The sequence below is a fragment of the Palaemon carinicauda genome, chromosome 7 (genome assembly GCF_036898095.1).
Source record: "Palaemon carinicauda isolate YSFRI2023 chromosome 7, ASM3689809v2, whole genome shotgun sequence".
NCBI lineage: Eukaryota > Metazoa > Arthropoda > Malacostraca > Decapoda > Palaemonidae > Palaemon > Palaemon carinicauda.
Window position 1 is genome coordinate 169,093,750 of NC_090731.1, and position 15,707 is coordinate 169,109,456.

The following is a 15,707-nucleotide window of genomic DNA, read 5'->3' on the forward strand; positions in this document are numbered from 1 at the left end:
ATACACAGAGTATTGTAACCTAAACCAGTGAAATTTGTAATCATTATAGAAGGTATTTTTTTTTTATAACTATAACTATAAGAAATTTCTTTTGGATTAGTAAATGGTATTGCAAATCATTTGCTCTTTATGATGATAATTGTGTGCAAATAAGACATTACTGTAGGTCCTTGGGCTATGACTGTCTCACTTTACGATGTTTCGTGAGTATGCCACATCTACAAAACTAGTAAGAAAACGTGTTTAGACCTCCGACACTTTCATCGCTGTTAATGATGGCTGCACTAGTTCAAACAAGTGCGATTGACCACGGATCAAAAAGTATATGGTAACTTGATGCTTACAAGATAATCTTTAGCCTGTCATGCTTGCAAGGTACCTCTTAGCTTTTCCTCTTGTGAGGGATGTGGAAGTTTGAGCTTTGTTTACTTGAAGACCTTAAAACAAAATGATCTGCATTTCCCTTTATTGTATATTCATTGCCTGGATAATCTGAATAGAAAATGAGATTTTATTGAGTAAATGGGAAAGTTTGGTATAATCAAAGTTGGAATATGTTAGGGTTCTGGGTCATAATATGTTGGGTTCCTTGGTAGTAAAATAGCCAGAATGAGGTCTCATGTCTTCTACAGTATTTCTCCTTATATAAATGAGACTGGTCAGTACTTCAGACTGAATCTATAGGCTATATTTAAGGTATTGGTTTGTTTACTATATACACTAATTGTTGTAAGATGCTTGATTGTTAAATTTATTATATTTTGTTATCTGTATTATATTGGAAGCTCTATATTAATTATACTTTCTCTGTTTTGTAGGCCGTGTGAGGCTACCAAAGGAAGCTTTTGAGACCGTAACGAAAGATTCATCTCCTAAAAGAAGTGATAAAAGTCAGAGAGATTTGAAAGCAGCAGCCAGTTCTCCCCGTCAGGTGACATCTTTGCGAGGGTCTCTCATGGAAGTTTCACTGTATGAGTCGCATAAAACTCAATATTCAAATACATTGAAATGAAAATATTATCGAGAGGTATAGTATTTAATTTTGATAAGACTGGTGTTTTTTTATTTTTAAGATACATGAAAATTTATTTAGAAAAAACTTTTGATAGGTTTTCAAATTGTCTATTGTTCGTAATATTTGCTGTTATTGATTTATTGTAGCACATGTAAAGTCAAGATTTTGTTTAGTGTACAGTAATACCGGCCATTGTGTTGGTTTAAAGCTTTCTCCTTCTACCACCACCATCATTGTTATTCATTACTTAGTTACAGTGTGAGATTTCTGCATTTATTTTGGGGGAGGAAATTATGTTTTGATACTCTTCTGACAACAGTTTTGTGTATCAGAACCTTTATTGGCAGAACGTGGATTTTTATGAAGCTCCAAATACTTTGGTTGAGCTTATTCCTCCTTCTGTCAGTTGGGCTATGCTTGTCGGTTATTTAGAGCATGTATATTTTTATGATGCATCAGTATTAACCTCTCCTAAAGAAGGAAAGTATCTTGGTGGTCTTTGGAGGAGAAATTTTGAATTTATCTTTCAAAGAGACTAAGAAAGAACAGAACAAATATCCATGTTGATATTGTTTGGCATAATAAATTTGGATCTTTCCATTTATAATCTAAATTTTCTAGCATGGTAAATATTAAAAGGTAAAGTTTTTTCTAGATTGTTAGGTGAAATTAGTTCATGATATGTTTACAGAAATTGTGGATAAAATGATAGTTCTCATGAGATGTAACATGATATTTGGTCCATTAAATTTTAAGATGGGTTTTTTTCCTAACGTTTTGCAGTCATAACCTAAGAATATTTGACTCTTATAAGATTTTATGAAGTGGTCTTTAGTGAAAGTGTGACAGATGCTGACATTCTCTCCAATTATATTTTTCTTTTCTTTTCAGGCAGAAGTTTTACGAGACCAATATCAGTTGGCGCTTATTCACCAACAGTTGGCATGTATTTGTATAGATCATCTATAGTTGGTGCATGATTTATATACCATGTAAGTTTTTCTGCATATTTGTTGGAGTTTTGACTGTGAAAAAAACTTCCTTGCTTGTCACCTTTCATATATTCCATGTATTATTATTCTTGTTTCAAAGACTCCATCAATCCTGTTTACTTTGCGTGGAAGCTCGTGGATTGGATATCGCATAATGCAGGGATGGATATACTATAACCGTGTTATGAGCAATGCTAGTGACGGGTTCTTTAGTGAGGGTGTGCTAAAGAACGTTTATTTTTAGTTGACTAGAAAAATATTTGTTTCTTGAATACTTTTACCCTAAAATTTTAATGATGCAAGTTTCTTGTGATTACTAGCTATTTAGTTATTTGCAAAAGTTTTTTTTAGAATGTTCCTAAAATATATTCATTTATAAACAAGTGAATGAAGTTTCGAAATGTACCTAGATGATAGGTAAAATTCTCAATTTACCAAGACCTGAAATGATCATTGGTGAGGAGATAATTTTGGTGTTTCAACATGTGTGTTGAAAGGAACAACATATCTAATCCAGGTAAGACCTGTACAAGTAAGAGTCCTCTGTCTTGTACCTTATGTTTCATCATAAACCTGCTACTTTACAATATCCTCAAAGTACAATCCTGATAACCTTCATACATTCATTAAAATAAATCTTTTTGGCTCCAGATTGTAGTCCATGCATGTAGGCTTCACCGGCATTTAATTTCCCCATATTTCTTACACACCCCTTCTAATATTTATTGTTTTACAATCCTATTTTTCATTCATTTAAATTTGGATAAAAATTCTCTCCAGAGCATTAAGAATAATTTATCGTGAAAATTTCACCATTTTTAATTTGGTTCGATAAGTGCTTACTTTGGATCATCTTTTGTGCAAACTGGTTAGTTTGGTTTCTTTTTCAGTTTGCTGCAGGCACAATAATCTCTCATACACTTCCTTTATCCAGGTTACAATCAACTGCCTGCTACTAAGTTCCTTCAAGTATATTTTTTTTAAATTCAATTCCCTGAGTTTTCTGTTAAGTCTCCTTTAATGAGACTGCATACTCTTTTTTTCAAGTTTGTTTCCAAGCTCCTAAGTGAGTAATTAATAATGGAGATGGATACAGAGTGAAAGAAGGATATTGGCCATTAACTACATTATTGACATTGCACATAATGAATAGAACACATAAACTCCTGAATAAAAACATTTCATAATGAAAGAGAAGAGAGAATGAGCTTAGTAACCATTCATGTATGACTAAATTCAAAGCCAACCTAAAAAATTTGGTGTTATATTTTTTAATGGTAAATGTGGTGCACAGTTGGAAATTTTTTTTTTAAATATTTAACTTAGCCGGTGAATATATAGCTGCAACTCTGTTGCTCGACAGACAAAAAACTGTACAAAAAACTCGCCAGCGATCGCTACACAGGTTGCGGGTGTGCCCATCAGCGCCAACTGTCGGCCAGATACCATACTCAATGTAAACAAAGACTCAATTTCTTCTCTGTCGACGTGTCGACAAGACGTACTTTTACTCGCTGTAGAACCTGGAATTTTCTCAACATATTTGGTGAAGTACTTCATTTTGGTTTGAGCTTTCGCAGTGCAGGTGTTTTATCTTCATCTTAAATCTTGAACTCATTTTGGATAGATTTAATTTTTGGTGACAGAGTATGGACTTTCTTTGACTTTTAAATGGCCGACCCTTCCCTTAGACGGAAGTGTGTTTAGGCTTTTAGTAATTATCTTATCACGTTATAAATTAATTATAGATTTTCCTCTATATATTTTATATCTCACCGCCTTTATTAGGCCTCTTCGATTAACTTTCCATTTATAATAAACATAAAAATAAATTTTAATGTTTTGTTTATATGCGACCTTTCCTGAGAGTAGGCGGTCCTAACTTGGAAACAGAAGTTAAACAACGTTGAGCCCTTTCAATCGTAAATAGCTTTTAAAGAGCTAATGATTTAAAACTTTTTAAATGAATATTTTTTAATAAATATTTTATGAAAGAATTTCTTTGAATAGTCTTCGTACTTTTTTCAAAGATGAACTAACTTTTAGTTTATTTATGCTACGCAGTTTGCGCTTTATCGTTACGATAGAGAGAGAGAGTATCACGGTTTCACTTTGCAGAAAGAGTAAATCGATTCTGACGTTTTGTTCATTCTTCTTTCAAAGCTTAAATGTTTTAAATTCTATTTTAAAGGAACTTTTTAATTGAAAAACCTTTCAGTTTTTTTTCCTTTGGTCAAATAACATGTTTTTTTGACGAAATGTAATTGGGCTCTTCTCTTAGGTGCGAAATCAAGAGAGAAAGAGAGGGAGAGATAGAGACGGAGGGAGAGAGAGGAGAGAAAACGTTCCGTTCAAGTGGGTAACGTTGTTCTCGAGTTACTCTCGTTCCTAGTCTCTGTACGGGGAGAAAGGATAAAACGTTTTTAGTTTTATTCTCGTCCCCAGGCAATGTACGGTGAGAGATTGTAAACGTAGTTTTGAATGAACTAGTGTTTCTTCTCTTCCCCAACCACGGATTTTTTTTTTATCTTAAAAGATGTTTACTGTTTTTTTTTGCTGGTATTAATGTGCTTGCATTATACGACTGTTTTCGCATTTACTACCTTTTGATGAGGGTAGAATTGCGTGCTTCAGGTAGAAATCAGTAAAAGTTTCGATTTCAGTGAAATACTGTAAGTGCAAAACAGAAAATCGTAGTGATAAAGTGATATTGCGCAAAGTGTTACAGTGTTGCGTCCGAGGGTTCGTCTGTTCGTGCCTGTCGTTCACCTAGTCCGGGACCTCTTGCAAGCTCCCAAGCCCAGGGGAGAAGTAATGTCGAACGACTTATGGGTTCGAGAGGCCTTGATCAGCGAACAGACGTTTCCCTCTATGGTATCGGGTGTATCTTACCAAGATCTCCCCTACCATAAGGCGAGAGAGACAATTTTCTCCTCGTCATCCGAAGGCTTTTCGCACAAGAAACCTGAAACAAGGTTTCGAGGCCCTTAAGCGAAAGTCAGTCCTTTCAGGACAGGTCCAGCGTCCTGGTTGCAGCCATTAGGACAGCTCTGACCCTATGCAGTCATCGGAAAACTGCTCGCCCCCTAACAAAAGCGTAACACAGACTCCGAGAGTCTTTTTTGTTGGCAAAGTGTTGCGGTCACAGACGTTACCCTCGTCTCTTACCGCAACCATTTCCGTTGATCCTAAATGGGTTTTACGGCAAGACATGCAGAATATGCTTGCCTCCCTTATGGAAGACTATTCTGCCGATTAGTCCGTTGAGCCTAGCCGTTTATCTCATCGAGATCCTGGCTGTCAGCCAACCTAACGTTCCTTTGTGCTTCCTGTTGACGTTGGCGTAGCTAAGTCACGTCAATCAGGTTGTTTAGAACCACACTCGATGCAGTCTCGTGTGGATTTTCAGCCACATTTGGACGTTAGGCCACTTGCTGATGCTCCTGTTGACGTTCAGGACGTTCGCTAACAATCGGAGTTGACTTGTTTTAACGCTGTGCGTCAACCTCCGCATTCTAGAGTTGTTTTGACTGCTCATTCTAGGCAGTCAAAGCAGTCTCGAGTGGACGCTGTGCGTCCTCACGCAACTGTTGTTGTTGACAGTTCACAGACTGTCAAGCAGTTACATGACGTTGCGTCCTGGTCTCTCGCACCTGTTGTTGTTGACAGTTCACAGACTGTCAAGCAGTTACATGACGTTGCGTCCTGGTCCGCTACTAATGCACCAGTGCATGTGGACTCTGCTTGTAAAGCATTGCCACCACGGTAGGTCTCTCCCTTGCTTGAGACTCAGCTATTATCGGACAAGGTTCCTTTAGATGAGGAAGTTGCTGTTCCCCCTCCTACTGATATTCCCTTGAGGACTCTGTCAGACGGAGAGGAGCCTAAAGCTGCTTAGCCCTCTATGGACTTTAATTAAATCATGCTGATTTTTAAGGATCTTTGTCCAGATCTTTTTGTAACTGCTGCTCCTCGTTCGCCTAAACGTCAGAGCTTACACTAGGCCTAGCTACTTCGAAGCCGTTGTTTATAAGCTAGTGCTCTCTCGCTCTCCTAGAGAGCTTTACGTTTGCTAGGCGACTGGTTTATCACCAGGAGGAGTTTGGGGGATACAGCCTTTGCTTTCCCTTCTTTTAAACTGGCTTACGAGCCTTTGAAGTTTTGCTGTACATTATGTCATGCATAAACAAGGCTTTCAGGGATGGAAAGCGGTACCGCCTCAGTCGCTAACCCCGTCTGTTGCCGCACCTGCTCCCGTAGACCCTAAATGGGCTTTGCTGCAAGACATGCAGTCCAAGCTTGCGTCCTTGATGGAGGACTTTAATGCGGAGAAGGTTGCTGCTGAACCTTCTGGCCAACAACCTTCCAAGCGGTCGGTTGTGCGCCCTGTTGACGCTGAGGTAACCTTCTCGCGTCTACCAGTTGAGGTGGTTCCTCCACCGATGCGACCCAGTGTGGGTTGCCAGCCGCACGTTGACGTTAAGCGACGCTCGGAGGTGGTTGTTGACGTTCAGGACGTTCAACAACCATCAGAGGTGACTTGTTTTGACGCGGTGCGTCAACCTCCGCAACCCGGTATGGTGTTGACTGCACAACCCAGACGGTCTAGACAGTCTCGGGTGGACGCTGTGCGTCCTCGCGCACCCATGGTTGTTGACAGTTCACAGACTGTGCAGCAGTTCCATGACGTTGCGTCCGGCTCCGTCACGCATGCACCAGTGCGACCGGACTCAGCGAGCCAGACGTTGCCCACTCCGTTGCCGTTTCCTCATCAGTTTTCGGATGAGGAACTATCTGATGAGGACGTTGCTGAACAACAAGACGATCAGCCCCCAGAATAGATCAAGCCCTGCTATCCATCCAGAAGATGCTGAAGAAGGAACGCTGCTCAGTCAGGCTGTGGATGAGTCTGGTAGGGACGCTGTCATCCCTGGAACAGTTTGTATCACTAGGAAGACTACACCTCCGTCCTCTTCAATACCATCTGGCTTTTCACTGGAAAAAGGACAAGACGCTAGAAGCGGTCTCGATCCCGATTTCCGCAAAGATAAAGTCTTGTCTGACTTGGTGGAAGGACAATATCAACCTAAGAGAGGGTCTTCCCCTGGCTGTTCAGACTCCCCACCACGTTCTCTTCTCGGACGCATCGGACGTGGGCTGGGGCGCGACACTAGACGGTCGGGAATGCTCAGGTCTGTGGAACTCGAGTCAGAGGAGCATGCATATCAACTGCAAGGAGCTGTTGGCAGTTCATCTGGCCTTGAAAAGCTTCGAGTATCTCCTTCGAGGCAAAGTGGTGGAAGTAAACTCGGACAACACCACGGCCTTGGCGTACATCTCCAAACAAGGAGGTACCCACTCACTGACGTTGTACGAGATCGCAAGGGACCTGCTCATCTGGTCAAAAGGTCAAGACATCTCCCTAGTAACGAGGTTCATCCAAGGCAACTTGAACGTCATAGCAGATTGTCTCAGTCGGAAAGGGCAAGTAATTCCAACCGAATGGACCCTCCACAAGGATGTGTGCAAGAGACTTTGGGCCACTTGGGGTCAACCAACCATAGATCTCTTTGCAACCTCGCTGACCAAGAGGCTTCCAATCTATTGCTCCCCAGTCCTGGACCCAGCAGCAATACATATAGATGCCTTCCTCCTAGATTGGTCACATCTGGATCTCTACGCATTCCCACCGTTCAAGATTGTCAACAAGGTACTGCAGAAGTTCGCCTCTCACGAAGGGACAAGGTTGACGTTAGTTGCTCCCCTCTGGCCCGCGACAGAATGGTTCACCGAGGTACTTCGATGGTTAGTAGACGTTCCCAGAAGTCTTCCTCTAAGGGTAGACCTTCTACGTCAGCCACACGTAAAGAAGGTACACCAAAGCCTCCACGCTCTTCGTCTGACTGCCTTCAGACTATCGAAAGACTCTCGAGAGCTAGAGGCTTTTTGAAGGAGGCAGCCAGTGCGATTGCTAGAACAAGGAGAGCGTCTACCATTAGAGTCTACCAATCGAAGTGGGAAGTCTTCCGAGACTGGTGCAAGTCAGTTTCTGTATCCTCGACCAGTACCTCTGTAGCTCAAATAGCTGATTTTCTCTTATACCTGAGAAAAGGACGATCCCTTTCAGCTCCCACTATCAAGGGCTACAGAAGCATGTTGGCATCGGTCTTCCGGCATAGAGGCTTAGATCTTTCCAACAATAAAGATCTGCAAGACCTCCTTAAGTCTTTTGAGACCACCAAGGAGCGTCGTTTGGCTACCCCTGGATGGAATTTAGACGTGGTACTAAGATTCCTCATGTCAGACAGGTTTGAGCCGTTACAATCAGCCTCCCTGAAAGATCTCACTCTTAAGACTCTTTTCCTGGTATGCTTAGCTTCGGCTAAAAGAGTCAGTGAGATTCATGCCTTCAGCAAGAACATTGGATTTTCGTCGGAAAAAGCTACTTGTTCGCTGCAACTTGGTTTTCTAGCCAAAAATGAGCTGCCTTCTCGGCCTTGGCCTAAATCTTTCGATATTCCCAGCTTATCGGAGATCGTAGGCAATGAACTAGAAAGAGTCTTATGCCCTGTTAGAGCTCTTAAGTTCTATTTAAAGCGCACTAAACCTTTACGAGGCCAATCTGAAGCTTTATGGTGTTCAGTTAAGAAACCATCCTTGCCTATGTCAAAGAATGCTTTGTCATACTTTATCAGATTGCTAATACGAGAAGCTCATTCACATCTGAGCGAGGAAGACCGAGCTTTGCTTAAAGTGAAGACGCACGAAGTTAGAGCTGTAGCAACTTCCGTGGCCTTTAAGCAAAATAGATCTCTGCAAAGTATAATGGACGCAACCTATTGGAGAAGCAAGTCAGTGTTCGCGTCATTTTACTTGAAAGATGTCCAGTCTCTTTACGAGAACTGCTACACACTGGGACCATTCGTAGCAGCGAGTGCAGTAGTGGGTGAGGGCTCAACCACTACAATTCCCTAATTCCATATCCTTTTAATCTGTCTCTTGAAATGTTTTTAATGTTGTTTTATGGGTTGTCCGGAAGGCTAAGAAGCCTTTCGCATCCTGGTTGATTTGGCGGGTGGTCAAAGTCATTTCTTGAGAGCGCCCAGATTAGGGGTTTGATGAGGTCCTGTTGTATGGGTTGCAGCCCTTGATACTTCAGCTCCTAGGGGTCTGTCAGCATCCTAAGAGGATCGCGAGGCTCCGTAAGGAAGACGTACTTATAAGGCAGAGTAATCGTCTAAGTCGACTTCCTTACCAGGTACCTATTTATTTTGTTTTTGTTATATTGATAACTTCTAAAATGAAATAAAAACTCTTAGCTCATAAGATGTAAACATATTTAACTGGTCTCTACCCACCACCCTGGGTGTGAATCAGCTATATATTCACCGGCTAAGTTAAATATTTAAAAATGATATTTTAATTATAAAATAAATTTTTGAATATACTTACCCGGTGAATATATAAATTAAACGACCCTCCCTTCCAAACACAATAGAGACGCAGTGGGATGAGAAGAAATTGAGTCTTTGTTTACATTGAGAACTGGGTATCTGGCCGACAGTTGGCGCTGATGGGCACACCCGCAACCTGTGTAGCGATCGCTGGCGAGTTTTTTGTACAGTTTTTTGTCTGTCGAGCAACAGAGTTGCAGCTATATATTCACCGGGTAAGTATATTCAAAAATTTATTTTATAATTAAAATATCATATTTACATTTTTTTCTAAATCAGTAATTTTAGACTAATTAATACACTCTTCCTAGCCTCTGTCTTTCAGTTTAACCATTTCTTCAAGTCTCTGTATATACTTCATGAGTTGATAATGGTCTTAAGCAGGCTATTAGAACCCATGCGATATCTCAAAAATTGACTGATAATCACAGTCTTAGTCCTGTAAATAAGCCAAAGCCTACAAGATTTACTTGATCTTATTAAAAATTTGGTGTAGATTCTATAAGGCACAGTAGAATAGAAGTTAGTGTCGATAACCATTTCCCTACCAGGTCTTGTATCTTCAGCCTGTATCTAACCACTTCATCAGCCGTGGTTGACCATAAATAGAGAGGATCTTAGTCCTTGTGTATTGCGGCAGATATGATGACGCCCAATTTCATTCAAGAAATTAGGTTCCAATACTTCCAGTCAACTTTCTCCAAATTTATCTTCACAGTAAGAAGACTTATCTGTCAGCTGGACAACTTTCTCATACTGTATTAATGTTAAGAGAACATTTTTATTATTATTATGGGAAAGGTCATCCAATATCTTTTAGGAAACTCTTGCTACTTCTTATCTACCGTCTTCATTCTCCTTACACTGGCCCCAATAAGATGCTGGGCAGTAGATAAATGCCATGTGTTTTGTCTTAGTTATAAAACCATTAGGGTTGGGAGGAGCAAGGCTCCACAAATCTACCATGCAGAGTGGAGAAGCAGAGAACTTTAGCGCAAAAAACTTTGCTTCATTTTCTAGAAGACAAGAGAGTAGTGGAGGAATTTTAAACTTGGAAGCATGGTTCATCTGGCAATCCTCATCAGCTGAGCGCTTTTGGGAGTGATACGGTCACCAATCCACATGACCCTTAAACCGCTCGGTTTGATGACGGCAAACCTTATCACATGGAAGATAAGGGATGTGAAAATTACATGCTGTTGATGACATTGGATTGAATACATTAGTACAGTACTTGAAATATTCCTAATCAATTTTTTTGTTTTGACCTGAAAGGTCAAAATGTCGGATAGGTTGGAATAACTTATAGCATCTCCTTATTTTCCCAGAAGTTACAATTTATTCTAAGATTTTTCCCAATATTATTGGTCTTGATGGAATCCATAGGATGTATCCAAGGAAGAAAGACCGAAGCAGAATGATTTTTGTAGCCGTTTTTTTATATCTAAATCAACTGTTCTGTTTATTGTATATGCTTCATGGCAACTGTCAGCAAGGATTTAGTACTTATAGTTCAAATTAAAGCAATTTTGTCATGTATTTTACTCTATGTTTATCATGGTAAGCCCATTCTCACAAATCAGACCAGTCTTTATAATATTTTGTCTGTTTTGAAGGGTTTTGGAATCGGTTTTATAAAGATGATAATACAATATTTGAATCAATATTTTTATGCTATTTATTTTACTTATGTACTCATACTTTGCACTTGTATGTCATGTATTAAATATTTTATTAAGATTTAGTTTTTGTATCCCTTGATCTATTGCCAAAGTAGCTTTATTATTTTGATATTCATCCTTGCATTCATATGGCTTCCTTCTCGAAGCTGCTTATAGGTCGACGTTTGCCCTAAAATCTAAAAATTCCACATTTTTTCTCACTAATGGCATTTGTGGTTGTGGCCTGGTGGTAGTATGCTTGTCTGGTGATTGCCAGCTGGGATTCGAGTAATGCTCAAACTCGTTAGTTTCTTTGGTCGCTGCATTCTCACCATCCTTGTGAGCTAAGGATGGAGGGTCTGGGGAAGCTTATAGGTCTTTCTGCTGAGTCATCAGAAGTCATTGCCTGGCCCTCCTTGGTCCTAGCATGGGTGGAGAGGTAGCTTGGGTGCTGATCATCTGAAATATGGTCATTCTTTAGGGCATTGTCCTGCTTGATATGGCAATGTCACTGTCCCTTGCCTCTGCCATTCAGGAGTGGCCTTTAACCCTTTAATTGGAGTCCAGTACTGTACTGTATTGAGATTGTATAGCAGTAAGACTGACTGGGTATCATATCACAGTGTTCCCTTTTTAGTCTTTTCTTTTGTGAGTTTAATCCTTTTACCCCCAAAGGACGTACTGGTACGTTTCACAAAACCCATCCCTTTACCCCCATGGACGTACCGGTACGTCCTTGCAAAAAAATGCTATAAATTTTTTTCTTTTCAAGAGAATGAGACCAACCTGACCTCTCTAGGACAAAAATTAAGGCTGTTAGAGCAATTTAAAAAAAATATACTGCAAAATGTGCTGGGAAAAAAATAACCCCTTGGGGGTTAAGGGTTGGAAATTTCCAAAGAGTTTGGGGGTAAAAGGGTTAATAGACTTGAAGTTCTACCCCAGGTCCAGTTATTTTTTTATACTTTAAGAGGTTACTGTATTTAGGTGCAGATTAATAAGGAATGTCTTATGCTGGATTTTCTAGTTTCTTGTGCAGATTGGCCCGGGGATTTATTGTTGGGTAATAAAGATCGACATTCTCTTTGTCTTGGATGTCTAGGGAAGCAGCGTGTTTTAAACGATCGTTGTGATGAATGTGGTGATGTATATCCCTCTTATGGAGCTGTATGTTCAGCTTGTGACTGACCACTTGCACATAAGAAACTCCACTTGTAAAAGAAAAAGTAATTTTAGCTTTAGCTAGCAGAAAATCCAGAGAAGAATAGGCTTGTGGATTATTAGTGAGGATGGTAATTAAAATGCCACTCAGGCTATTATGGGTTTTTCAATATTAATCATGTAGCTGTCAACTCCGTTGCCCGACAGAATTCTACGGAAGGGATACGCCAGCGATCGCTATACAAGAGGGGGGTGTACTCACCAGCGCCACCTGTGGCCAGGTACTGCAGTACTTCTTGTTGACACCACCTCAATTTTTCCTCTGTCGTGCCTCCGGCTAGACCTACATGGATACGCTGTTGATTCTGGAGTTTTTGCTCACGATTTGGTGATGTATTTGCTCTAGAGTTTAGTTTTCGCTATTCAGGAAGTTTTATCATTAGCTTAGCTAGCTTTTGGAATTAATTTGATTAATTATGGTGACGAAGAGAGTATGAACTCTCTTTCACTTTTAAATGGCCGACCCTTCCCTTAGACGGAAGTGTTGGTGTCTAAGAGAGTATAGACTCTCTTTCTTAATTTTGCTTAACAAAAGTTATAGATTTATTTTATATCTCTCCGCCTTTTATAGGCCTCTTTGATTAACTTCCTTTTATTATAAACTTATTAAAATTAATTTTTATATTTGTTTATATTCGACCTTTCCTAATAGTAGGCGGTCTTTTCTTGGTACCGAAGTTAATTAACATTGAGCCCGTCATTTCGGTTTTACCTGTTAACATATTATGCTATTTTAATGTTTTTGAAAGAATTTCTTTGATAGTCTCGTACTGTTTTCAAAGTTGAACTAACGTTTTGTTTTGTCTCTGCAGTTGTTGACGTTCAGAACGTTCAACTTGCGCTCTATCGTTACGATAGAGAGAGAATTTTCACGGTGTCACGTTGCAGTAAGAGTAAACCGTTTCTAGCGTTTTGTTCATTCTTTCTTAGCTTAATGGTTTTAATTCTAATAAAGGAACTTTTTATTTGGGAAATCTTTCAGTTTTTTTCCTTTAACAATAATATGTTTTAACGATATATATGATTGGGCTCTTCTCTCAGGTTCTAAGTCAAGAGAGAGAGAGAGAGAGAGATAGAGACGGAGGGAGAGAGAGGAGGATAAACGTTTCGTTCAAGCGAGTAACGTTGTTATCGTTTTTGCTCTTCTCCCTAGTCTCTTTAGGGGAAGAAGGTAAACGTTTCTAGAGTTTTATTCTTGTTCTCAAGCTTTATGCGGTGAGAGATTTTAAACGTAGTTTATTTGATCTAGTGTTTAGTCTCTTTCCAGCCACTGAATTATTTATCTTTCATTAGATTTTTCTGTTACATTGTAATTCTGTTTTCGCAATTACTAACTTTTAAGGAAGGATAGAATTGCGTGTTTCAGGTACAAACCACTTAAAGTTTCGAGTTCAGTGAAATAAGTGCAAACAGAAAATCAAAAGTGATAAGTGATAAGCGCAAAGTGTTACAGTGTTGCGTTCGAGGGTTCGTCTGTTCGTGCCAGTTGTTCGCCTAGTCTGGGACCTCTTACAAGCTCCCAAGCCCAGGGGAGAAGTAATGTCGAAGGACTTATGGGTTCAGCAGGCCTTGATCGACGAACAGACGTTTTCCCTCCGTGGTTTCGGGTGTATCTACACACGTTGCCGACGTGATCACCCCACCCACACAAAGACGAGAGAGCCCTTTTATTCCTCGTCTGCGGAAGAGGTTTCTCGCAGAAACCATGGACCAAATCTTGCAGCTTTTAAGTGCAAGTCGGTCCCTTCCGCACAAGTCCAACTCCTAGGTGTAGCCATTAGCCCTGGGTCAGTTCGGACTTGCTGCAGTACGACAACTGCACACCTCCCAGAGAGGCAAGGTGGTATCGCAACAGGCAGTAGCTCCGTCTGTTGCCGCACCAGCTGTTTTAGACCCTCAGTCTCAACGGACAGTAGCTCCGTTTGTTGTTGTCTTTCTTAAACTCTAGTGGTCTATGCTGCAGACAATGCAGTCTCAGCTTGCGGTGTTGATGCAGGAGTTTCAGGCAGAGAAGGTTAATACACCTCCTCCTGCGAACGCTCCTCCTCCTCTGCGCAGTACAATCTGCCAGACGTATGAGGTTGAGGTTCCTCAAGCTACCTCCATGCGTGAGCTGCCGCGTTGGGAGTTGCCAGATACCAGCGCTGTGCAGCAACCTCCACTTTCCTTGAGGCAGGAGCCTCTTACCACGCAGCAACCTCCTCAACAATGGGGGCAGGAGCCTTATGCCTTACAACCTCCTCTACCCTTGAGGCAGGAGTATCTTGCATTACAACTACCCTCGAGGCAGCAACCTCTTGAGGTACGACAACCTCTACCATCCTTGAGGCAGCCACCTCAACTCTCGCAACAACCACCTCCACTTTCCTCGAGGCGAGAACCTCAACTCTCGAGGCAAGCACCTCAAGAACCTCAACTCGTGAGTCAAGAGCCTCTCTCTGCGCAGCCACCTCAACCCTTGAGGCAAGCGCAACTCTTGAGGCAGGAACCTCATGCTATGAGTCAGCCACCTCAACGCATGCATCTGCCACTTTCTCCTCAGCTTGAGCCTCTTCCCATTCAACTTGAACCGCAGTCTATGCAGCATGAGCCTCTCTCTGCGCAGCTACCCCCCTCAACCCTTGAGGCAGACGCAACTCTTGAGGCAGGAACCTCACAGGATCAAACCATGAGGCAGTAGCCTCATGCTATGCGGCATCCTCCTCAACCCATGAGGCAGGAGCCTCATGCTATGCGACATCCTATGGGCTCTCGTGGCATGGTTGGTTTCGACCTGGCCTTTCATTAGAAGGGGCTAGTGTTCGATCCCAAGTATGAGGTAGAAATTTATTTCTATTTGAACACGATGTTGTGTTGATATTTATCCATATTGACTCATTAGAGGTAATTTGAATGAATTACTACCAATTGTGTCACGTGGTGGCCCGGGGAAATCTGGTAAAACTCTCTGGTAAAGAGACTGATGTCTCACCAGGTAAATCCTCGGACAGCTAGATTAGTGTCAGGTTCAGTTTTCTTTTAAGCAGCATGAGCCTCATCCCATGCAGCATGAGCCTCATCCCATGCAGCATGAGCCTCATCCCATGCAGCATAAGCCACACGCCATGCAACATGCTCTGCTTACCTTACAGCATGCTCTACATACAGCATGCTCTGCATACCTTACCGCATGCTTCTCAGTCACACATCTTTGGTTGTTGCCAACTCACTAGACTGTCAAGCAGTTTCATAACGTTGCCTTCTAGTCTGCTGCTTTTGCACCAGTGAAACCCTCACTGAGAGAACTTAGCTTTTCTCGGATATGGTCCCTGTAGATGAGAAAGTGCTATTCTCCCTCCTTCTGATATTCCCTTGAGGACTCTGT

At 41.2% G+C, this 15,707-nt stretch overlaps 1 protein-coding gene across 4 annotated transcripts in view; it reads left to right on the forward strand.

The window, feature by feature from the left end:
- LOC137644151 (uncharacterized) overlaps nucleotides 1–11,199 on the forward strand; it is a 37,013-nt gene extending 25,814 nt beyond the window's left edge. For 2 of the 4 annotated variants that reach the window (XM_068377132.1, XM_068377133.1), the window contains exons 6-7: nucleotides 819–1,027; nucleotides 1,907–2,391. In XM_068377132.1, coding sequence (XP_068233233.1) covers nucleotides 819–1,012 — 194 coding nt within the window. In that variant the 3' untranslated portion in view covers nucleotides 1,013–1,027; nucleotides 1,907–2,391. Of the gene's footprint in view, nucleotides 1–818; nucleotides 1,028–1,906; nucleotides 2,392–2,897; nucleotides 3,321–10,481 lie in introns of those variants that run through there. The other 2 variants (XR_011045144.1, XR_011045145.1) reach the window with 2 other exon arrangements.
- The last annotated feature ends 4,508 nt before the right edge of the window (nucleotides 11,200–15,707 follow it).